Source organism: Meles meles, chromosome 17 (assembly GCF_922984935.1).
Source record: "Meles meles chromosome 17, mMelMel3.1 paternal haplotype, whole genome shotgun sequence".
Taxonomy (NCBI): Eukaryota; Metazoa; Chordata; class Mammalia; order Carnivora; family Mustelidae; genus Meles; species Meles meles.
In genome coordinates, this window is record NC_060082.1 from 1244752 (window position 1) to 1267751 (window position 23000).

The following is a 23000-nucleotide window of genomic DNA, read 5'->3' on the forward strand; positions in this document are numbered from 1 at the left end:
CCACTGAGCAGAGAGCCCGATGCAGGGCTCGATCCCAGGACCCTGAGATCATGACCTGAGCCCAAGGCAGAGACTTAAACCACTGAGCCACCCAGGCGCCCCAGCTTTTTTTTTTTTTAAAGACTTAGTTATTGATTTGATGGAGACACAGCGAGAGAGGAAACACAAGCAGGGGCAGAGGGAGAGGGAGGAGCAGGCTCCCGCCCAGCAGGGACCCCAACGTGGGGCTCGATCCCAGGACCTCATGACCTAAGCCGAAGGCAGATGTCTAATGACTGAGGTGCCCCGCGGGTGCTCCCCTCACCCAGCTTTTATCCACCGGACTTATTCCCTGTGTCCCCCCGCCTCCCCACCTAGAAAGTCAGTTCCAGAAGAACAGGCATTCTGTTTCTGTTGCCCACTGGTACATTCCTGGTGCCTGGTAGGGGATCAGTGAGTAACTGAACGGTGAGGGGCCCAGCTCTCGGGGCGACTCAGTCGGTTCCAGCCTCCCTCCGGATCTGCAGGCCCCAGACCCGCCCCCCCCATCCAGCCCCTTCCCTCCCGCACCCCCTGCGGGGGCCAAGCCTGCGTCTTCTCCCTTCCTTACCTGCACCCGACCCGCCCCAACTCCACCCGACCCGCCTCAACTGTTTCTGAACCGCAGGGAGATGGGGAGCCTCTCACATCGTCACCAAAACCTGTAGATTCCAGACGGTTTCCAGACCCACGCCCTCTCCATCACCGCTGCTGCGGGCCGTGGCTTCAATGCCATGCTTGGCACGTGCGGTTCCCTGCTCCTCTGTGCCCTTCCTCATCCCCCCTGCTCAACGACATTCCTGTCCCGTCCCTGGGGTCTCACTCCTCTAGGGTTTCTCTCGTCCTCCAGGTCGGACCAGTAGGACATACTCAGCGGCAGAGGTGTCTGGCTCAGGCGCAGAACGTGTGACTTTTGATCTCGGGCTTGTGAGTTCGACCCCACGGTGGGTAGAGAGCGTACTTGCAAAATAAATAAAATACTCATCGATGCCACTAAAACCGTCAAGTCTGGCACACAGAAGTGGGGCCACTGCTCCTGACAGGAGGCCGGAGGAAGCGCACGGCCTGGACGGATTCTGCTGCTTTTGGCGCCTCCCAGCCAACTGGTCCCCAGGATGCACCGGGAATGGAGGAATGAGTTCATCACGGTGGACGCCCTCAGCCAGACCCAGCACTCGGGCAGTTCTAGCAGCAAAAGACCCAGTTAATCAACAATGAAACAGCATGAAAACAGGGGGGAAGGAGCAACTGTTTGTTTAAAAACGGTTTAAGACACAGACCGACTGACTGAGTGCAGCGTGAGCCCCGAATTAGATTCTGATCTGAACAACAAGCCAATCGCAAAATGTGTTTTTGACACCATCCAGGAAATCTGAACACAGGTTGGCTGTTACATGCTATTAAGCGTGTAATTCCTGTTAAGGAATTACTGTTCATTTTGTGCCTTGTGTTTGAAAAAAGTCCTTGTCCACTAGAGATGCGTCCTGAAGTGTCTGTGGTCTTGCCGGTGGAAGCCCCCCCAGCCGAGGCGGAGAGTGGGGCTGCTCTGGGGGAAAGCAGCATCGTCGTTTGACAGAATCGGACGACACACCCAGTGCTGCCGCGTGGCCCCATCCGTGGGACGTCCAGGCTGGGCGAGCGCTCAGGTTGCCATCTCGGTGTCCCGGGGTGGAGCCCGAGGGCTCTGTGCTCGCGGAGAGTCGGCCGGGATTCCCTCCCTCTCCCTCTGCCCCTCCTCCGGCTCGTGCTCTCTTCCTCCTCTCTCTAAGATAAATAAATAAACCTTTAAGAAAAAGAGAATACTTCTCTACTTATCAAGATAAATTCCATCTAGGTTTTTTCTTGGGGCGGACCGTGTGCTCTCCTCTGGGAGGCCGCGACAAAGCTGTGTTCCTGTCCTCGAGACGCTCCAAGGGATGGAGAAAAAAGGTGAGCGCTCAGACCCGCCGGTGTTCCGTGATCAGGGTGTGACCGGGGCGAGCCTGGGAGTCACAGGGAGCCGGAAAGGGTCACCTGACCCAGTGCGGGGGGCACTCCTAGAGGACGGCTTGTCTGGCCTCTGTATCAAGAGACCACAAAACACAACCGCTCCAGGCAGACCGCAGCCTAACGGTCTGGGGACACGGCCAAGAGCCGGCCTGGCGCGTTCTCGCTGGAGTGCGGCTCTCACCGCATGAGGAAGAACGCGCAGCGCAAACCCAAGATACATACCATCTCCGTTCTCGGGAGGAGAAAAGTGATGTTCAAAGAGTTTAGGTAATGAGCCCCAAGTACACAACCAATAAGGAGTTCAACCCCAGTTTGAACCCACGATTGTTTGCCCGCAAAGGTGCGTTCTTCCCCTAAGTGCTGGAGGCTTCTCGTGACTGGGGAGGGGATGGCTCTGAGCCGTCAGGGATCTGGGTGCGGAGGAGGCCGCGGCCTATTGTGCTGTCCAGTGTTTCCCACTGAGGATTAGGTCTGGTGTAGGAGAGCCCAGGGGCTCTCATCCTAGCCAGGCTGGGTCCAGACCATCCCAGACTCGCTGTGTCCCATAGCGAAGGTCACTTCCAGGAGGTCAGGCTGGGAATGAGGAAGGGGGAGTGCTTTAGTTCTGGGACACGTGGCCTCCCCAACAGCAAACCCTCTCTTCTTTGACTCCCTCTCCCCATTTCCTTAACCTGGAGTTTGCAGGGAGAGTGGATTAAGAATTCCTTGGGGGGGCGCCTGGGTGGCTCAGTCAGTTAAGTGTCTGCCTTTGGCTCAGGTCATGACCCCAGGATCCTGGGATTGGGGATGGAGTCCCTGCTCCGGTTCCCTGCTCGGTGAGCCTGCTTCTCCCTGTCTCTCTGGCTGCTGCTCCCCCTGCTGTACTCTCTCTCTCTGTCAAATAAATAAATAAAAACTTAAAAAAAAACAATTCTTTGGATTTATGCAGAATTGAATATTTATTGAGACTTTCCTGGGGTGCCTGTGTGTCTCAGTGGGTTAAAGCCTCTGCCTTTGGCTCAGGTCATGGTCTCAGGGTCCTGGGATCGAGCCCCGCATCGGGCTCTCTGCTCAGCGGGGAGCCTGTTTCCTCCCCTCTCTGCCTGCCTCTCTGCCTACTTGTGATTTCTGTCAAATAAATAAAATCTTAAAATAAAAACAGATTTCCCCCCCATTTTGCCACTTTTGACCCTTGACTCAACTCTATAAATTAGATAGGATGCTCATTTATACTTTGGTTCATTAAAAGTACGCCAGCTCAGAGAGGTCCTGTGGGTTCCTGAAAGTTCGCCCAGCGGGTCTGGTGGAGCCAAGGCTTGAGCTCGGCGCATTTAAGGCAGGGGAGTTCCGCTCCAGCCGGGCGAGGAGCGGGCAGGACCCGCTAGAAGCAGCCTCCCTCCCCAGCCGCTTTCAGTCGCTCTTCCCCCTGGGCGCAAGCCGGTGAACTGCCTCCCTCCGACAAGGGACAAAGGGGCAGGGGACAAGCCAAGGGGACAATAGACCTGCGAGAAGCGCTCCTCCCAGCGTTCTCTGAGGCCTCCACACCAGGTCAGCATCTTCCTTCCTGGATGGTCATTTCTCTCCGGACTGCTTTGGCTTCCCGCCACTCCTCTGCCCATCTCAGGGTCCGTATCCTTTGTTTGTTCGTCCCCCACCCTGCCCCACCCCCTGCGTGGTCACCCGTGGGAAGCGGGGAGCCCCGACCCAGGGTGGCCTCGGCGGAGGACGGCCAGGGAAGGAAGAGGTGGGTGTGGAGGAAGAATCCACGGGCTTCTCGGAGCGGGAGACGTGCAGGTACACAGGCCGGCCGAGTCCATTCTGGGTGTGGCTGGCTGAGCCCTGGCTTGTCATTCACTGTGTGTAATGACGTTTTCTGGACCTCTCTCTGGTTCTCCAGGGAAGCACATGATTTCAGATGCTGGGCTCCACCCCAGGACCCTGAGATCATGACCTAAGCTGAAGACAGAGGCTTAACCCACTGAGCCACCCAGGCGCCCCAGTTTTTAGAGGACTTTGTTTATTTGACAGAGAGACAGAGAGAGCAAGCCTGAGCAGGGGGGAGGGCACAAGGAGAGGGGGAGGCAGACTCCCTGCTGAGCAGGGAGCCAACTGAAGGGGCTCAGTCCCTGGGCCCTGACCTGAGCCTAAGGCAGGTGCTTAACCCACTGAGCCACCCAGGCGCCCCCCCCCCCCCGCCATTCTGTACACTCTCTTGATAGTGTCCTTTGGTGCACAAAAGTTTTCAATTTTGATGAAGTTCAGATTACCTTTTGCCATTTATGCCTTTGGTGTCATATTAAGAATCCGTCACTGGGGTGCCCGGCTGGCTCAGCTGGTGAAGCCTGTGACTCTGGATCTCAGGGTTGTGAGTTCGAGCCCCATGTTGGGTGGTAGGGATTACTTAAACTTTTTTTTTTTTAAGATTTTATTTATTTGTCAGAGAGAGAGCGCGAGTGAGCACAAGCAGGTGAGCAGGAGAGGGAGAAGCAAGCTCCCGGCTGAGCAAGGAGCCTGATGTGCGACTTGCTCCCAGGACCCTGGGATCGTGACCCGAGCTGAAGGCAGACGCTCAACAACTGGGCAGGTGCCCCTAAAAATTAAAACAAAACAAAACAAAAAAAAAGCCATTGTTAAAGATAAGGTCTGAAGGCTTATCTCTGTTTTCTTCTAAGATTTTTTATGGTTTTAGCTTCTTTATATCGGTTTTAATCCATTTTGAATTAACTTTTGAATATGGTGTGGGGTAGGAGTCCAGCTTCATTCTTTTGCCTGAGGAAAGACAATTGGATTTACCTGGTGCCATTTGTTGAAGACACTGACTTTTCCCCATTTAGAGGACTTGGTGCCTCTGTAAAAAACCTATGGTGGGGCCGCCTGGGTGGCTCACAGGGCTGGGCTTCTGCCTTTGGCTCCTGTCATGGTCTCCAGGGCCTGGAATCCAGCCCCCATCAGGCTCCTGGCTGGCTCAGTGGGGAGCCTGCTTCTCCCTCTCCTCCTGCCTCTCCCCCTGCGTGTGTGCGCCATCTCTCTCAAATGAATAAATAAAATCCTAAAACCAACCAACCTACTGGTCACAGATGTGAGTTTATTTCTGGACTCAATCCTGCTTCCTTGGTCAGTAGGTCTGTCCTTATGCCAGGACCACATTGTTTTGATTATCATAGTCGTGTGGTCCATTTTGAAATCGGGAAGTGTGAGTTCGTCCAGATTATGTTAGCTACCCCAGGTCCCTTTCTAAGCCCACACGCATGCGCGGATTGTCTTTCCATCGCTGCAGAGAAATCCGTTGAATTTTGCCAGGGATCGTGCTGAATCTGTAGATCGCTGTGCGCGACATGCTAACAATACTGTCTTTTCTCCAGGAATGCGGCTGTTCGCCATTGGCTCGGGAGCTCTTTAGTCTTTGTCAGCGGTGTCTTACAGTTTCCAAGGTACAAATCGGTTAAATTTTGTTCTTACGTATTTATTTATTTATGGATCTTGTTTATTTGACAGACCACAAGCAGGCAGAGGGCGGGGGGCGGGGATCAGGCTCCGCGCTGAGCAGAGAGCCCGACGCGGGGCTCGATCCCAGGACCCTGAGGCCCCGAGCTGGGCGGGGGCAGGCGCCGCGGTCCGTCGTTTCAGAAGCGGCGGCCGCTCGCAGCGCTTCCTCCCTCTCCTCCCGAGGCTGCTCGTCGCTGGGTTCCGCCCGTCGGGGGGCTGCTCGGCCCCTGCCGCGCGGTCGGCTCCGGTCGTCCCCGCGGACGTTCCGAAGTGGGCTGCGGGCCGCGTCCGTCTCTCCCGTGCGGCAGCGCCGACGGCACCTGCCCGGGGCTGCGGCGGAGCGGCGGGCGCGCGGACACCCCGCACGGGACGTCTGCTCCGGCCGACGACTCGGGTGGTTTGCGGTCCGAGGCCCCTTTTCAGGCGGTGGCGTCCGGGTCTGCGCGGGCAGCCCGCGTCGCGGTGAGGCTGCGGGCGCCGGCCCGGGCCTCGCTTCTCGGGCCCCGCGAGCGCTCGGAGCAGCCGGTCCCGGGCCTTGCCCTTGTGGAGCAGACGGGGACAGTCCGCGGAGGGCTGGAGACACCGAGCGGTCCGCCCGCGGCGAAGCCGGTCCCGCTGCAGCTCCGACGCCCACCACTACTGCGTCGGGGGGGCGGCGGCCGTGCCCGACCGGGACCCAACCTCCCGCCCCCGCGGTCGGCCCAGGCCGGCTCCTCCTATCCCGGACGCAGCCCTGCCATTGGTTGTCCCGCCCAGGGCCCCATACTCACACGAGAGGAGGCAGCCAATCAGCGCGCCTCGTCTCCGCCCAGCCGGCCCGCGAGAGATCGTGTGGTCCTGTCCCTCCCGCGGCATGCCGGGAATTGTAGTCTGGTGAGGCTTTCCCGTCCGGAGGGAAGGGAGCTCGGGAACTACCGGACCCAGAGGGCCGCGCGCCGAGCGGAGCGGCTTTCCCGAGTTCCCGGCTAGGACTGGACCCAAAGGCGGCATCCAGGAGCAGGTGAGAGAGGTCTCCGGCTGGGACTGGGGCGGCGGTGGGAGCCTCAGCCCCGCTTCCGTGGCAGTGCCGCGGGGCCCAGGAGGTCGACCGTGTCGGGGGCCTTGGCCCGATCGGCCGGTCTTCCGGCTGCGTGCGGCCGCAGCCTCCCCGGCCGCCCCGCGTTGCTCCGAGGCTGGCCGAGCGGTCCCAGCGCTGCCTGTGAGACTCGGGGCGCCCAGTCCCCGAGCCCGGGACCTCGTGTCCGTGGTCCCCCGGTTCCGGCGCAGTTCTCCTCCTCTTGGGGTACCCCCGAGCCTGCACAGCCCTTTCCCCGCCTACCGGGGGGACCCGGGTTCTAGACTCGGCGCCGCTGCCCCGGGTCTTGCTACGTCCTAGAGCCTCAGCTGGCCCCCATCAAGCCGCGCGCTGCCGGGGCGCTCCCGGCCCTCGTCCTCCCGAGCTCCAGTGCGCACTGCTCCGGCCGTGCCCCAGGGCTTGGGGGAGGAAGCCGAGAGGGGGGCGATTCCGGAGGCTCGCTGCAGGAGCCGGCGCTGGAGGGGACGGTTGGGTGGCACTGAGTTGCTTCACGTGCGCGCGGGCTGAAGTGTGACCCGTTCACTGTCGGTCACCAGATGCCTTTTGCTCCTTGCATTTCCTTCTCTCTGGAAATGCCCTTAGGCCCAGCTCAGCAGAGAGCGCAGCGTTCTGGGCCCAGAGGTAAAAGGGGTGGGGGTGACCTGGGGAGCCGCTGCTGTGCATCTGCCTTTGGTGCTTGCCCCTGCAGGGAGTGCTCGGTGCCCCCTCCCTAGGCCACCCCCATGATGCCCCTGTCCCGCTGGCTGAGATCTGTGGGCTGCTTCTTGCTGCCAGCCCCCTGCTGGGTGCCCCGGGAGAGGTGGCTGGGTCCCCTTTGGCGTCCCTCCCTGGTGCGGGGGTGCCCAGTCCTGGGGGCCCGGCACGGTGCCCGCTGCTGGTGCCAGGCGTGGACAGAGGAGCCTCGGTGAGTGTGGTGGGGGTGAGGGGCCTTGGGGAGGGAAGCAGCTGCTTGGTTTCTGACTTGGCTTTCCTCTCTCCACAGAGCACTTTACTCCTCCCTCACAATGAACGGAGACCAGAAGTCAGACCCTTACGCCCAAGCAAAGCAGGATTTCATCCAGCACTTCTCCCAGATTGTCAAGGTGCTGACCGAGGATGGCGTGGACCACCCAGAGACGGGAGACGCCATTGCCCGGCTCAAGGAGGTGAAGGATTGGTTGACTTCAGAAACTGAACCCGAGGTTCACTCTGTAGATGTGTGGGATCCAGCTGTGGCTTTTGGGGGACCTTTGTCACCGGGGTGGGGAGGAGGGGCGGCTTTTACCTGAGTTGACTCTGGGTCTCCTCTGGAGGGGGCAGGGCGGGAGCAGGGACTGCCTCGTGGTTCAGGTGAGCATCCAGACTGCCTTCTCTGGGGTGGAGGCCCCTGAGGGTGCCTGCTAAGTCTTGGATTTTGTTGAGAAAGGAATTAGGTGTCCAGGAGTCCTCAGGTACCACCTGTCCGGGAGCTGGAAAGCAGGCAGCCCGAGGAGCTTCCGGGGAAGCCGGGCATCACCAGAAACTCTCCTCCGGGGCGCCTGGGTGGCTCAGTCAGTTAAGCTTCTGAGTCTGGGTTTCTGGTCAGGTCATGAATCACGGGTTATGAGATCAAGCCCCGTGTCGGGCTCTGCACTCAGTGTGGAGTCTGCTTAAGACTTTGTCTCCTTCTCTCTCTGCTCCTCCCTCTAAAGTACATCAGTAATCAAAAAAAGAGAAGAAGTGAAATGAAATCTCTGCTCCAGGGCAGGAAGTTTGGCTGGTATATTTGAGCTGCCTAATTTTTGTATTCTTTTCGGGTATCTAGTCATTCTTTTGATAAATACTGTCTCGTTTGTTTGAGGAGAACCAGGGAGAAGGTTTGCCTACACCGGGATGAGGATGAGAAGGGAGGTTTTCCCACTGCAGTGTTGCTGGGGGCAGCAGGGCAGCAGAAGGGGAGCTCCCAGCAGGAGGCCACAGGCCCGCGTCCCCTCCCCCTCCCGAGCGCACTCCCCGCCAACTTTGGGAGCCTTGTCTGGGGGGGTGGCAGGGAAGTCTAGGAGACGTGGGAACGGGGCTGGCACCGGGGAAGCAGGGACCTGACGGCGCCGGCCATTCTGGTGGCATGTATAGGGATTTCCCCCCGTTCGAGCCCTCTTCTGGGCTCGGAGCAGATTTTAACGTGCAGCGTGGAGCCTTCCCACTTCGGAACAGGGTGCCTGGCTGGCTTACTCGATCGAGCGTGCGACTCTTGATCTCAGGGTCGTGAGTTCAAGCCCTGTGTTGAGCGTGGCGCCTACTTAAAAGAAAAGGAAACCAATGTCCTGAGGAAGACCAGGCAGAGAGAGCCCGGGCGCGGGGGGACCCTTCCAGCTGTGCTCCGGGATTTGGAGCTGGCAGCCAGGGCGCCATTCCAGAGGCTCTGGGAGGAGGAATGGGGCCCGAGGAGGTTAAAGTTCAGTCTGGGTTGGAAGCGGGAGAAGGCTGGGAGAAGTCTTAAGAGCAGGAGCTCTCAGAACCTGCTGTCTTGTCCCTCTGCCCTCGCCCCCAGGTCCTGGAGTACAACGTGACTGGGGGCAAGTACCATCGGGGTTTGACGGTGCTGATAGCGTTTCGGCAGCTGGTGGAGCCCGGCAAGCAGGACGCGGAGAGCCTGGGGCGGGCCCTGACCGTGGGCTGGTGTGTGGAGCTGGTAAGTGGCAGGGACGGCAGGAGACGCAGAGGTCTTACCAGGGTCGGGGCTGTCCCGGGAGGAAGGGGAGGGATGAGTTTGAAACGAATTTCTCCATGTGTTTCTGGGCATTAGTAGTCAGATTTAGCCGTGATTCACTCTAAGGGTTAATGAACGTGGGGACCCCTTTGCCCGTGGGAGCGCATTTCCTCTACAGACTGAGCCCGCTGTGGGCCGGGGCCTTGGAACCGGGCATAAAGGCGGCTGCTCCTTCCTCTGAGCAAGGACAGCCGTCAGCGCGACGTAGTTCTTCCAGGGGTGTTTCGAAAGCAGAGACAGAAGGCTTGCAGCCCACCGGCTGTTTCTTAAAGCGAAGTGCTCTAAACTTAAGCAAGAAGAGGTTGCATAAAAACCCGGATTTCTAGCATCGCTTGGCAAATTGGTTCGTCTGCGCCCAGGGTCGCTCGCGGCATCGGCGGGCCGGTGCTGAATGCGCCCGTGCGGCTCGCTCGCTCTCCGGTTGGCTACAGTCCCCAAGTGTCCTTGTCTCCTGTACGCAGCTCGTTTGCCCCCAAGGAGGGGTACGGCCTGAGAGCTTCATCAGTGGCCAGGAGCCTGGATTCTAGGAGGGGCGCCAGGCCCCGAGGAGGGTGGCAGTGAGCTCAGAAGGGAAGGCACTCAGGACCTGGCGTGTGGAAAGGAGCAGCTACCTCAAGCGGGGTGGGATGAGCTTGGGGCCAAGGCCAACCACGCTGCCTCCTCCGCTTGGGCAGCGCGGGTGGAAGCGTCAGAGCCTTGGAGCCTGGAATTGCGATGGGGCTGGGGAGGAGGGATCTGCCTCCAAGGAGGGAAAGGGACGGTGGCGTCACTGCGGGACGGGGTGCTGGGGACGAAGGAGCCCACACACACCTCGGGGCAAGGCAGGGAGGCCGGGCGGGTCCGGGCAGAGCAGAGGAGCAGAGCTGTGGGGCCAGGGCGGGTCACCTGGTAGAAGGACATGGCCCGAGTCCGAGCTGAGTCAGAGCTGCCTGCTGCTCCCCGGGGAGTAGCGGGGGGGCGGGGGTCACACGCGGCCGCGGTGCCGGCACCTGCCAGGATGCCTTCTGAGCTGTCCACCGTTGTTTTCGCTTGGGGGACTCTGTGACAATTTCCGCTTTTATCTTTCTCCTGCCTGGCGTCCTACAGTCTATTTCAGCTATCGCCTCCTAGGAGCAGGGACATTGGCCCGTCCCAGCACCGTGCCCTGGCCACATCTGTCTCGGTTCACTCGGGTCGCCCCGGCGAAGACCGCACACGGGGTAGGGCAGAAAGAGCAGAGCTTTGCCTTGTCGACTTTTGGAAGCTGGAAGTCAAAGACCAAGGCCCCAGTGTGGCTGGGGGACCCCTCCTGGCGCAGCAGCCCCTGCCCTCCACAGCCTCTTGTGGGGAAGGGGCTGGGCAGCTCATCTCTGATGGTTAGGGTTTCAGCGTGTGCATCGGGGGGACACGTTCAGACCCCAGTAACGTGATAGTGTCTAAGGCATAGTCCGTGTTTACATATTCCTGACTCTCCCCAAAATGTCTGTTGTAGGTTTTTTTGTTTCGTTTTGAAGCATCTAAGATCGCGTCAGGGGTGTGTTTGGCGGTTCTCGGTTCTTTAGTCCTGGGAACAGGCCCTGCACCGCAACTAGCCCTGCCCATCGATTTCTCTTTCACTGGCCGGGGGCGGGACTCCGGCGCTGGTATTCGCTTTTTTTAAAGGTTCCCTAAGAGATAGGAAGTGCATTTGGGTGAAGTCACTGCCGTGGGGGGCAGAGGGGCGCGAGGGAGGCTGTGCAGTGATGCCCTTTGGAGAGCATCTTGGTTGAAAGCAGGCGGGAGAGGCAGGGGCCTCTGGCCTCAGGGGCCCCAAGACAGCACCCCAGAGATACACACACCTCCCGCGGGGAAAGCCCGGGTGCGGCCAGAGGTATGGGTGCGATCGGCGCCTCCTTCCTCAAGGGCTCACCTGGGACAGGAGCCGTGGCCCCCGCAGGCCTCCGCACACTGAGCGCGCTGGAGGCCACGGCCGGTGTCGGGGCATCCGAGCGACGCAGACCCGGTGGCCCACACAGCAGGAGGAGCCAAGGTTTAAAACCACGTCCCGAAAGCTGTTTTTAAAGGCTTGGAAGGTATAGCCTGAACGCGGGACGTCTGGGGTACGTGACAGCGTTGCGCTCGTTAGACGCGTTTAGGACACACCGGCTCTGGGGCGAGCGCCGTGCCCGGCCCCCAGGAGGGCACACGTCCCGGCCTCCAGGGACCGAACATGCTGCTGGGAAAACCCGCTCGTCCTGGGCCTCTGAGGCTGGCTACGGCTGGTGGTTACACGTCGGAGACCCGCGGGCAGACGCGGCCGAGGGAGGCCGCAGCTCTGGCCTGTCAGTCCCCCGAAGTGTGGCTTTGTCCTGTGTGAGCGGAGGGCCTGGGGGGCGACATGGGACCGGCCTCCTTTCCTTGCACAAGTCCCTGGAAGGCGCCGCGGGGAGGGGGCTTAAGCACTCGCTCAGAGGGAAGCCCGCAGGCCGCGACGCCCCGTGCCTCCCGCGACTGGGGCTGCTCGCGAGGCGATGAGCGAGCCCCGCTGGCGTCTCCCGGGTGGTCGCTGGGAAGCCCGAGCAGCGAGGTCCCAGGATCTCCAGTGGCCCCACCGCACGGAACAGCGGGCCTCGGTCTCCCCGGCCCGACCGCCCTTCCTCGCTCCGCGCTGGGCAGCGGCGGCAGCCCCGGGGCGGGTCGGAGGAGCGCTGCGGGGAGCCCCGGGCTGAGCCCCGTCTGCCTTCTCGCAGCTGCAGGCCTTCCTCCTGGTGTCGGACGACATCATGGATTCCTCGCTCACCCGGCGGGGGCAGATCTGCTGGTATCAGAAGGTAGAGCGGCCAGGCCTCGGGGGCGTCCCAGCACTGGGAGCTGCTGCGCACGGCCTGGGGCTGACGGCTCGTTCCCCGCTGTGTCCCGCCAGCCGGGCATCGGCCTGGACGCCGTCAACGACGCCCTGCTGCTGGAGGCGAGCGTCTACCGTTTGCTCAAGCGCTGCTGCGGGCGGGAGCCCTATTACCTGAACCTGCTGGAGCTTTTCCTCCAGGTGCGGCGCGGGCCCGGCTGTGCGCGGCTGGCGCGGCCTCCTGGGTTTCGGGGTCCGGGGGGCCGCCGGGTTCGCCTGGAAGGGAGCGGAGCCGGGCAGCGCTGTCTCGGCCTGTGGTGTGGGCTGGGGGCCCTGCCTTTCAGGGTTTCCCGGTCCAGGGAAAGCCCAGCTCGGGCCCTCTCCGTCTTCCTCAGAGTTCCTATCAGACGGAGATCGGCCAGAGCCTGGACCTCATCACAGCCCCCCAGGGCAACGTGGACCTGGGCAGATTCACTGAGAAGAGGTGAGGGACGGGGAACTGGGTGGTGAGGGAGGGCTCTGCCGCGCGCTGTCCTGGGGACTTGACCTTCTCCCCCTGCTCAGGTACAAGTCCATCGTCAAGTACAAGACGGCCTTCTACTCGTTCTACCTCCCCGTGGCCGCCGCCATGTATATGGTGAGTGAGCCGCTAGCCCCTTGCTGCCCACTGACGGGGCCTCCGCACAGACCGCCCCAAGCAGACGACTTCGGACAATTTGCTGTCTGGCCTGTGACCGCGGGCACGTCACTGAAGGTCTGAGGGGGTCTGTGCGATGATGGAGTCCCCTCGAGATTTTTGTGAAGGCAGATGGAGGCCGGGATACGCGAGGGGTCCGCCCGTCTTGGGGGAGCACGACGCCCTCCATCCGGTCTGGATTGGGGGGGCGTTCACACTGAGAGGTGCAAAGGCCGGTGGCGGGATGCCCTGCTCGCCCCAGCCTCGCTTCTCCAAGGTCCCATTCGATCCATGGAGGAGCAGGAAGACTGAGTCGGGGGCTGGGTGCGGCAGGCCTCGTCTGGGGGCATGCGCCGAGGGCCTCGCTGGAAGAGGCGCGCTAGAGGTCGGACCACAAGATGTCCTGGAGCCCTGAAGCCAGGGCCGTGTGAACAGAGAGGGGAGGGCACCTGGGGCCCTCACTGGGGGCCCCTGGGGGATGCAGCAAGGAAAGTGAAGGCCCCCTGCTGTTTGGCTTCCTGGTTCCGTTTTCGCCGTAGGCGGGCATCGATGGCGAGAAGGAGCACGCCAACGCCAAGAAGATCCTGCTGGAGATGGGGGAGTTCTTCCAGATTCAGGTAGGAGGGCAGGGGCGCCGGCGGCAGCAGCCCCGGGCCGCGCCGTGGGGCCTCTTCAGTGTCCTCTGCCCCCTGCCCAGGACGACTACCTCGACCTCTTTGGGGACCCAAGTTTGACAGGCAAGATCGGCACGGACATCCAGGACAACAAATGCAGCTGGCTGGTGGTTCAGTGTCTGCAGCGGGCGTCCCCGGAACAGCGCCGGCTGCTGCAGGTTCCTGGGCGGCCGCGACCCCACACCTCCCAGGAGGGGGGACAGAGCAAGGATTCTCGAGGGGGTGGCGGTGACTGTGCACCCCAGGGGACGTCTGGCAACATCAGCACACATTTTCCGTCACGTGCTATGGGGATCTTCAGTGGGTAGAGGCCAGAAAAGCCTCCAGACCGCCCCCGCCCCCCCCCACAGCCGCGGCGTTTTTAGGCAGCCCGGGCGTCGGTAGCGCCGAGGTGCAGGAAACAGGCCCGAGCCCAGAGAGCGTTGGCCGGCCGCCAGGGACGAGACCGTAGGCGGTCCAGAGCCCTTGGCCTTGGAGGCTGGAATGTGTGGACCAGGGCGTTGCGGGGGTGCTAAGCCCTTTCCCCGCCTCGCGCCCCTTCCAGGAGAATTACGGGCGGAAGGAGGCGGAGAAGGTGGCCTGGGTGAAGGCGCTGTACGAGGAGCTGGAGCTGCCCGCCGTGTTCGCGCAGTACGAGGAGGACAGCTACGCCCGCCTCCTGGGCCTCATCGAGCAGCACGCGTCGCCCCTGCCGCGGGCCATCTTCCTGGGGCTGGCGCACAAGCTCTACAAGAGGAAGAAGTGACCTGGAGCGCGCGGGCGGGCGGGGCGGCTCTCAATAAACCATCGAAGCTTCTTGTGGTTCTTCTGCGTCTGCTTCTCGCAGCCCGGGCAGGGTGGGGGGCGGCCGGGACCCCCGGGGGCCTGGCCTCGCGGACCCGCCGGCACCGGAAGCGTCCGGCCTGCGACGCCGCGCGCCGGCCCGGGTGGGTGACACGCGCACGACGTCAGGCGATGGGGGCTGGGCCCGGCCCCGCCCCGCCTCTGCGTGAAGGGGCGCGGCTGCGCGGCGCCGGCGGGTTGTCCTAGCGCCCCCCTTCCAGTCGGTGCGGTCCGGCGGGGACCTTGGGAGTCGCGGAGGAGCCCGGCTGCAGCGGCTGCAGGAGGACCCTGGTGAGGGGGGCTCGGCCGCGGGTGTGGACGGAGCACCGGGGCCCGCGGGGTGCGGGAGAGGGAGCAGGAGCGCTGCACGGAGGAGTGGGGGGCGCCTGGCGGGCGGAGACGAGCGCGGAGAGAACGGGCAGGCGCGGGGTCCGAGCAGAGGGGCGCCGAGGCCGCGGGGGGCGGCTGGCCCACCTTCTCCGCGGACCGGACTCGGTCTCTGCCCCCACGCCCGCCCCTTGCTGCACTAGCCGGCCTGCCGCGCCCCCCCACCCCGTTAGCGGGCATCTGGGCGGGGCCTCCCTCGGCCCCTTCCCCGGGAGTGAAGGGCAGGCCGGGGAAATTGGGGGGGGGGCGGTGCAGGGCCGGACTGCCGCAGAGAGGATCCGGGGCTCCCTTCTGGGCCCCATCCTTTCCCAAGCCCCCGCACCTCCACGGAGATCCAGAGCGCAGCCGCATTCTCTGACCCTCCCCGCCCCAGTCCCGGGGGGCTGCCTCCGGCTCCACCTGCAAGTACCGCAGTGTGGACGTTTGCGTCTCATTGAAACACTGTCCAAGGCGGCCGGCGCCTTTCACGCCTGCCGCAGCTGGCCATCACCTCGGTGTCCTTCTGGCGGCCCGCGTCCTCTCCGGCTGGGCATCACTCTCCGTCTTCCAGGTCTGCATCTGCGGTTGCCAGGTAGGCGGGTGAGAGGCCCGACTTCCCGGATTCTCCAGAGGCCCACCCGTCGCCGCCGGCACGATGCTGTCCCCTCAGAGGGCTTTACTCTGCAACCTCAACCACATCCACCTCCAGCACGTCTCCCTGGGCCTGCACCTGTCCCGCCGTCCGGAGCTGCGGGAGGGGCCCTTGAGCACACCCCCTCCCCCCGGAGACACCGGGGGCAAGGAGAGCCGGGGGCCCTGCAGCGGGGCCCTGGTGGACGCCAATTCCAACAGCCCAGCGGTGCCCTGCCGATGCTGCCAGGAGCACGGGCCGGGCTTAGAAAACCGGCAGGACCCAGCCCGGGAGGAAGAGGGGGCCGCCTCCCCCTCGGACCCGGGCTGCTCCTCCTCTCTCAGCTCCTGCTCGGAGCTTAGTCCCGACGAGTCCCCCATCTCGGTGTACTCGCGCGGCCTCCCCGGCGACGACGATGTCCACCCTCAGCCCAGCATCGTCCCCCTGGAGCAGGGCTCCCCGCTGGGCTCCGCCGGCCCCGGAGCCTGCTCTCCGGACAGCTTCTGCTGCTCGCCCGATTCCTGCTCGGGCGCTTCCTCCCCAGCCGGCCCCGGCTTGGACTCCAACTGCAACGCCCTGACCACCTGCCAGGAGCCCCCGTCCCCAGGCCTGGAGGAGGAGGACGACGGAGGGGAGCCGGACCTCCCTGCCTCCGAGCTCCCGGAGGCGGAGGACGACGGCCAAGCCGACGCCGGGAAACCCGAGCCCAGCTGGAGGATCAACCCCATCTGGAAGATCGACGCGGAGACGGCGGGCGCGGGCTGGAGAGCCGCGGAGAGCGGCGACGGCGGCCTCGCTGGGGACGCGCGACCCGCGAAACTCGACTCGGGGCGGGCAGGCCGCGCGGCAGTGACCGGCGGCGGCTCCAGGACCGACGCGGGGTGGCGGGGTGACGTCAGCGAGGAGCCGGCGGCCCACCGGACAATCACGTCCTTCCACGAGCTGGCCCAGAAGCGCAGGCGGGGCCCGGGGCTGCCCCTGGCGCCGCAGGTCAAGAAAGACCGCAGCGACTGGCTCATCGTCTTCTCGCCCGACAGCGAGCTGCCCCCCAGCGGCGCGCTCGGCCCCGCCGCGCCGCCCCGGGAAGTCACCACCTTCAAGGAGCTCCGCGCCCGCAGCCGGGCCGCGCCCCCGCCGGTGCCGCCCCGGGACCCCCCGGCCGGCTGGGCCTTGGTGCCGCCCCGGCCCCCGCCCCCGCCCGTGCCGCCGCGGAGGAGGAAGAACCGTCCCGGGCTGCAGCCCATCGCCGAGCGGCCGCCCGAGGAGGGCAGGGCGGGCAGCCCCGCGGCTGGCCAGGAGGCCCCCGCCGCCCGGGAGCCGGAGGAGCGGGGCGCGCAGGCCGGCCGTGCGGGTAAGCGGCCGCGGGGAGCCGCGGGGCGGGGAGGGGCCGGCTGCGGCCCCGCCCCCTCCGTCCGTGCCGCGCCCCCCCCCCCCCCCCCCCGCCACCGCCAGCGAGCGCTCCGGGAGGGGCGCCCTGGGGGACCGCCGGGCTGCGGCACTAACTCTCTGCTCCCTCTTTCTCCCCGCCCCGCCTGGCTGCCGCCCCGCCCCCGCCGCCCCCCGCCCCGCTGCAGCCGGCCTCCCCCCGCCGCCCCCCGCCCCGCGGTCCGCGGCCGCCGCGCGCCCCCTGCTGGAGGGCGCGGGCGCCGCGGGGACCCCGCTCCCGGCGCTTCCCGCCGGCCCGCCCCGCGCGGAGCTGCGTCTGCTGGGCGCGCCGAGGCCCCCGCAGAAGCAGCTGCTGCCCGTCCGCCTGTCCCCCGTGGGCGCCCACTCGCCCCCGGCTCGGGGGGCCCTGCCCTGCCTGGCCAGCCCCGAGCTGGCGCTGCTGCTGTCCCCGCTCTTCCCCGCCGCGGCCGCCCCTCCCTGCCAGGTGCGCGCCCCCCCGCTGCCACCGCCGCCGCGCCCGAAGGCCGCCGGCCGGACCAGGAGCCCGCCGCCTCCGCCCAGGCTACGTAAGACCGACCCCGGCTCGCCCGCGGGGTCGCCCCGCCCCCCCCCGCGCCGGACCGCCGCCCCCAGAGCCCTCGGGGAAGGCGGCGCGGCCCCGCCCGCCATTGGGGTCGGGGTCGGGCATCCGGCCCCCGCCATCCGCCGCGGGGCAGGGCCTTGGACCTCGAGGGGTGCCGGCAAGTGCACCGTCCGGGGCCTGTGCGGTGCCGGGGGCGCGGGGGGCGCGGGGGACGCGGGGGGCTCGGTCCCCGCCTCGCCCGGGACGGCGGGGGCGAAGCGGACGTCGGACCCGGGTGGGCCCACGCCCGCGCCGCCCAGCCCCCCGACCCCGGGGTCGCCTCTCCCTCCGTGTCTCCTCCCATTCTCGTCGGCCGGCCTGTCTGCCCATTGGCCCCGGTCCCCCACGTGCTCCCCGGGCTGCCCTCCCTCCACCGGCCCAGCGGGCGGGACGCGCGCCGTCCGGCCCGGGACAGACGGGGCGGGCGTGGGCGCGCGGCCCGGGAGGGGGAGGGGACGGCGAGCGCCCGGCGCCCCGCCCATCCGCTGTCCCAGCTCGCTTCCGGCCCGGGGCGCTGTGGGCCCTGGGGCGACCGGTGCGCCAGCCCGGCGTCCTCTGGTCACCCTCGTAAGCGTCGCCGCGTTCTTCCTTCACGCCAGCCCGGAGTTCCTGGTCGTTCGCCGGCGCCCCCGGGGCCCAGCGACGGTGGATGGCAGAAGCCCGGAGCGGGACTGGCCAGCTGCAGGAGCAGAAGAAAGGTAGGACGCCCGGACTCCTGACCCCGGCTTCCGGGGCAGCTGCGGCGGGTCCGCGCCCTCCGGCCCCGGGTCGGCCTGCGGGGGCACAGACGCGCGCTCCCTGCCCGCCCCTCGCAGGGCTCCTGATAGCCGTGAGCGCCTCGGTGGACAAGATCATCTCGCACTTCGGGGCCGCCCGGAACGTGGTTCAGAAGGTGAGGGCGCCCGTGGGAGGCCCTGGGGCCGCACGAACGGGCGGCGGGGAGGGGGTCGCAGCCACCCCGGACGTGTGGGTCGTGCCGCCTCCAGGCCCAGTTGGGGGATAGCCGGCTGAGCCCGGACGTGGGTCACCTGGTGCTGAGCACCCTCTGCCCGGCCCTGCACGCCCTGGTGGCCGACGGGCTGAAGCCCTTCCGGAAGGACCTCATCACCGGGCAGCGCAGGAGCAGCCCCTGGAGCGTGGTGGAGGCGTCGGTGAAGCCAGGTGGGCGCGGGGGCGCGGGGGCGCGGGCGGGCGGGCCGGGGCAGGGTGGACCCGGCTCACCGCGCGGTGTCCGCAGGCGCCAGCAGCCGCTCGCTGGGGACCCTGTACAGCCAGGTCAGCCGCCTGGCCCCGCTGAGCAGCAGCCGCAGCCGCTTTCACGCCTTCATCCTGGGCCTCCTCAAGTGAGTGGCCGCTTTCCTGGGTTACACGGGTGTCACCGGCGGGAGGGAAGCCGCGCTGGGGCCTTGTCGCTCTCCGGCCTTGTCGCTCTTCGAAGCTCCTCATCCCGCACGCTGAGGGCCAGGGGCGCTGCAGCGCCCTGAGCCCTCGCTGTCCTTCGCCCCCAGCACGAAGCAGTTGGAGCTGTGGTTTTCCAGCCTCCAGGAAGATGCAGGTCAGACGCCTTTGGGCAGGGCGGGGTGGCAGGCGGGGAGGGAGTCCCGGGGCTGGCTCTGCTGCGGGTCCCAGTGATGCTGGAGGGACCCACCTCTGTACCTCGGTGCCTCTCCCGTCCAGTGGCGGGGAAGACCCAGATCCTGCGGGAACTGCGGGAGCCGGAAGCCCGTCCACCCGCCTTTTCCTCCTTCCCCTGCCTCCCTGGCCTGCCTGCCTCAGGGTCTCCTTCGGCTGTCCTCCCCCCACCCCTTGGGCTCGCTGGCTCAGCCTTAGGGCCTGGTTGGGTGAGGCTCCAGGCTAGAGCAACCCACACAGTGGCTCCGGCCCCCCCCCCCCCCACTTTTTGCATTCAGTGTCACTCCTGGTTCTGCGGGTCGCGGGCTCCGCCCCTGCAGCTCCCAGCGCAGACGGAGGCTGGGGGGCTGACGGCGGCCTGCTCGTCCCCAGGCCTGCTGTCCCTCCTGTACCTGCCCACCGGATTCTTGTCCTTGGCTCGGGGCGGCTGCCCCGCCCTGTCCACGGAGCTGCTGCTCCTGCTGCAGCCGCTCTCGGTGCTCACCTTCCACCTGGACCTGCTCTTCGAGCACCACCACCACCTGCCCCTGGGCCCGCCCCCGGCCTCCGCGGCGCCCGGCTCGCCCCCGGCCCTGCAGCAGACGGTGCACGCGGTGCTGCACTGGGGGGGGCGGCTGGCCCAGAGCCTTCGGGGGGCCGCGGGGGAGACGCCTCCCGGCCCTCGGGCTCCCGCCGGCGCCCCCGCACCAGGCAGCTGGTGGGAGCAGCTGACCCAGGCCTCTCGCGTCTACGCCTCCGGGGGCAGCGAGGGCTTCCCGCTGCCCCGGTGGAGGTCGTGGCGCCCCAGGCCGGCGGCTGGAGGCCCGCAGGCGAGGCCAGTGCCCACGGAGGACGCGGCGCCCGGCCGAGGCGCGTGGCTGGGGAGGCTGTTCGGCGTGCCCGGGGGCCTGGCGGACACGGACGGAGGACCCGTGAAGTCCAGGTACTGGGGTGGGGGGTCCCCTCAGAGCCTGGGTCTGCCCTTGGCCCGGCTGGGAGCTCCGCGGGCGTCCGCTCCCGCTCGGCCCTCAAAGCCGGGAACCTTTCCGAGACGCGCGCGGCCTGCGCTGCGGCCGCCCTGGTGTCCTGGTTGTCACCCCCTAAGAACCCCGAAGGGGCCCCTCCTGACTTCTTCCCACCTCCGAAGTCCTGGGTTTTGGGGGCCTTTGCTGGAGGTCGGTGACCTCCGCGACCCCGTGTCCTCGTCCCCAGGAGACCGTCCAGCTGGCTGCCCCCGACTGTGAGCGTGCTGGCTCTGGTGAAGCGGGGCGCGCCTCCCCAGCCAGGGTCGCCTCCCGAGGAGCCCGAGGCCTCGGCCGCCAGCGTCGTGCAGACCCACAGGTGGGGGGGCGGGGGGGCGTGACACCCTTGTCCCCGCGCCTGTCCCCTGCTCTGCGGATGCCGGGGCCGGAGCATGAAGCGGGCGGGATGGAGGCTCGGCCGGTGTCGCGCCGGGTCCGCGTGCCCCCCGGGAGGGGACACGCGGTTTGTCCCCGGGGGAGCGGGGTGCCGCCCGGCTCTGGCTTCCGGGGGCCGCTCTCAGTCACCCGAGTCGGGTTTCTGGGTTTTTCCCTCGTCGGACGCCGGTTTTCAAGTACCGCGTGCCCCGCGCGCCGCCTGGGAGGGAACAGGCGGGGCGTCCTGGAGCGCGCGGCCCCGCGGGGCTCCGGGCGGGGTTCCGGCGGGGGTTCCGGCGGGTTCCGGCGGGCGCATGCGCAGGTGCTGTGTGGCGGCTACGCCGGGAAGGGAGGACTGAGTGCTCGGGCGCGGGGTCTGGGGGCTCGCGGAAGGCCGGGTGCGGCGGGTGAGGAACTGTGTCCCGGTCCCGTGGGGCGCGAGGGCGGCGGCGGCTGGAGGCCTCGGAGGGCCGGGTAGGGAAGGGCTAGGCCCGCGGGGATGGGGTGCAGAGCGGGCCTGGGGCAGGGGGCCGGAGAGAGAGCAGGCGGCCCTGGGAGGGGCAGAGGAGGGTGGGCGGAGTGGTGGGGGCGCCCCGCGGTCTGCCGGCAGCCCCTGGGGGGAGGTGCTGTGTTTGCCCCCGACACCCCCCCCAGGCCCGCCTGGGAGGGTTCGATAAGCGCCCGGTTTGCTCGGGAGGGATTTGAAGCCCCAGGGAGCGCGGGTGGCGCCAGATAAGTGGCCGCGCCCCCCCCCGCTGGCGCATGGGCCCCGCAGAGGGGAAGGCGCGCTGGGGACAGCCGGTGCCCCTCTGGCTCCCCGCAGGGCGGTGCGCGCGCTCTGTGACCACGCGGCCGCGGGACCCGACCAGCTCAGCTTCCGGCGCGGGGAGGTGCTGCGAGTGGTCGCCCCCGTGGACGAGGACTGGCTCCGCTGCGGGCGGGACGGCGCCGAGGGGCTGGTGCCGGTGGGGTACACGTCTCTTGTCCTCTAGGCCGAGCCCCTGGCCCGCCCGCCTCTCCCTCCTGCGCCCCGGTCACCGACCGCCCGCGGCCCGCGGCCCTGTGCGCCCCGGGCCGCGGAACGAGCCTCCCCCGACGGCTCTGCGGGGGGACATCAGCCTCCCTCTCCCTCCCGTGCCCCGTGTGAGGTGAACTCGCTCTCCTGGAAACGTGAGGAGTTTCTCTGCGTCTCTCTCCTCTTTCCCACCTGCACAAGGAAATGTCTCCCTTCCCGTCTGCACGATGGAAGCCGCGCCCCTGCCCTGTTCCTCTGTGAGTGGACGCGCCGCCGCCACCTGGCCTCCGCGACACCGGAAGGTTCTCAGTGTCCTTCCTGCGTGTGGATGCCCCCACTCGCGCCGCGCACTTGCCTGGATTCATTGCGCGCTCGAGCTGTGCCAGGCGCTGAAGTCCGGCCCCCACCCCACGGTGGCCGGTCTGTGGTGTTGGTCTGCCCCGTCCTTTGTCCCAATAAAGTGTGGGAGAAGAACTTGTGTGTGTCGCTGGGTGTCGGGGCAGGGGCTGCGGGGAGGGGACAAGGCCCCTTCCTAGCCTGCCGCCGGTCCTTGCTGCTGGGGAGGCCTCCCTGCAAGGCGCCCCTTGCCTGGTTTGGCAGGACCCCCAGGGTGGGAGCTGGAGGGAGCAGAGGGGTGTGGGGAGGCGCGGGCCTCGCCCCTCTGCTCCCAAGAACGCTACGGGAGGCCCTGGGAGGGGTTAAAGGGTAACAAGTGATCTTTTCGATGTCCCCACTGTGCGGTGACGCAGCTTCCGAGGACACACTACGCCGCGGCCTGCGGTGCTCAGGCGGGAGTGGCTGCGTCTCAGTCCGGCGGGGACAGCCGGCGGTGCTCCGGGGGGCTGGGGGTGCTGGCCCTGACGGCCTGCAGGGGAGCCCCCGGGAGGCCGGGGAGACAGAACCAGGCGGGGGACACCGGGGAAGGATCCTGGCCAGTTTCCTCCAGCGTCGGGAGCTTGTGTCGGTGACAAGAGGCTGGCGACAGAAGGGCAGTCCTCAGGAGCCGGCTGGCGCGCTGCTGCCCCACCCCTTCCCCAGCTGGGACCCCTCCGGGCCGCTCTGTCCTGTCGCACTCTGCCCCCGGGCGCCGCCCGCTGCAGCCTTAGGAGTCGGAGCACTCGAGGTCATGCAGCTTCTCCTGTTGGTTCTATTTCTCTCCTGAAATTGTGAAACGGCGAACGCGACTCGCGCGTGGGGAGCGCTGCTTCTCACAGTAGATGTGCAGGGACCGGCGATGCTGTCACAGCGTCTGGTTTCCAGGACCCGGTCTGCCCTGCCTGACTCCTGGCCCCACACGCTGGCTCTGATGGAGGGGGGGGGGGTCCCCCTGGTAACTCGGAACAGTCGTGCTGGAGTGTCGCGGGGACCCGGCGGTGTTGGTCGTCACAGCTGCCGGGTCTCACGCAGGCTGGCATGAGTCGCACCCGCCTTGCGGAGCGTCAGATGTGGAGCAGGTGGGAGCCGGTCCGCTCTGCGCTGTCGCTCGTCCGCCTTGCCCGGCGCAGCCGTAGCGGATGCGGCGCTCACGAGACCGAGGCTGAAGAGCTTAGGGAGCTCAGCCGTGGGCTGTTTCTGCGCCCGCCCCACCGCCTGCCCGACAGGACAGCCTCCTGTCCTCCCCGAGCCGACAGACGTCCCGCTCTTGCAGCCAACTCTGAGTTTCTTCTGTTTAAAGATCAGGGCGGCTCAGCTGGTTGAGTGACTGCCTTCGGCTCAGGTTGT

General features: G+C 66.4%; 2 protein-coding genes across 7 annotated transcripts; both read left to right on the forward strand.

Moving 5' to 3' along the window:
* Window positions 1-6360: 6360 nt before the first annotated feature.
* Window positions 6361-14223, forward strand: FDPS (farnesyl diphosphate synthase). 4 transcript variants are annotated; one of them, XM_045982413.1, is made up of 11 exons: window positions 6398-6472; window positions 7130-7451; window positions 7530-7692; window positions 9057-9197; window positions 11984-12064; window positions 12157-12279; window positions 12474-12562; window positions 12643-12715; window positions 13294-13371; window positions 13452-13586; window positions 13973-14223. In XM_045982413.1, exons 2-11 carry the CDS (start codon window positions 7270-7272, stop codon window positions 14171-14173), a joined length of 1266 nt encoding a protein of 421 aa, XP_045838369.1. In that variant the 5' UTR covers window positions 6398-6472; window positions 7130-7269; the 3' UTR covers window positions 14174-14223. The 4 variants fall into 4 exon arrangements, with proteins under 4 accessions (XP_045838370.1, XP_045838369.1, XP_045838371.1 ...); XM_045982415.1 differs by having other exon boundaries at window positions 6401-6472; window positions 7130-7168; XM_045982414.1 differs by lacking the exon at window positions 7130-7451 and having other exon boundaries at window positions 6361-6472.
* Window positions 14224-14403: 180 nt separating this feature from the next.
* On the forward strand, window positions 14404-21760 carry RUSC1 (RUN and SH3 domain containing 1). Of its 3 annotated transcripts, XM_045982410.1 has the most exons (12): window positions 14404-14541; window positions 15188-15987; window positions 16018-16598; window positions 16822-17199; window positions 17855-17953; window positions 18071-18147; window positions 18242-18416; window positions 18493-18598; window positions 18764-18810; window positions 19260-19809; window positions 20079-20207; window positions 21087-21760. In XM_045982410.1, the coding sequence occupies exons 2-12, from the start codon at window positions 15272-15274 to the stop codon at window positions 21253-21255; spliced, it is 3027 nt and encodes a 1008-aa protein (XP_045838366.1). In that variant the 5' UTR covers window positions 14404-14541; window positions 15188-15271; the 3' UTR covers window positions 21256-21760. The 3 variants fall into 3 exon arrangements, with proteins under 3 accessions (XP_045838366.1, XP_045838365.1, XP_045838367.1); XM_045982409.1 differs by having other exon boundaries at window positions 15188-16598; XM_045982411.1 differs by lacking the exon at window positions 16822-17199 and having other exon boundaries at window positions 14420-14541; window positions 15188-16598; window positions 21087-21758.
* Window positions 21761-23000: the final 1240 nt, after the last annotated feature.

Coding starts and splice junctions, on each gene's coding strand:
- RUSC1 (XM_045982409.1), top strand. CDS start 15,272: ATGCTGTCCCCTCAGAGGGCTTTACTCTGCAACCTCAACCACATCCAC. Junction 18,148..18,241: donor CCCGGAACGTGGTTCAGAAG/GTGAGGGCGCCC, acceptor TGCCGCCTCCAG/GCCCAGTTGGGGGATAGCCG. Junction 20,208..21,086: donor AGCGTCGTGCAGACCCACAG/GTGGGGGGGCGG, acceptor GGCTCCCCGCAG/GGCGGTGCGCGCGCTCTGTG.
- FDPS (XM_045982413.1), top strand. CDS start 7,270: ATGATGCCCCTGTCCCGCTGGCTGAGATCTGTGGGCTGCTTCTTGCTG. Junction 9,198..11,983: donor TGGGCTGGTGTGTGGAGCTG/GTAAGTGGCAGG, acceptor GCCTTCTCGCAG/CTGCAGGCCTTCCTCCTGGT. Junction 13,372..13,451: donor GGGAGTTCTTCCAGATTCAG/GTAGGAGGGCAG, acceptor CCCCCTGCCCAG/GACGACTACCTCGACCTCTT.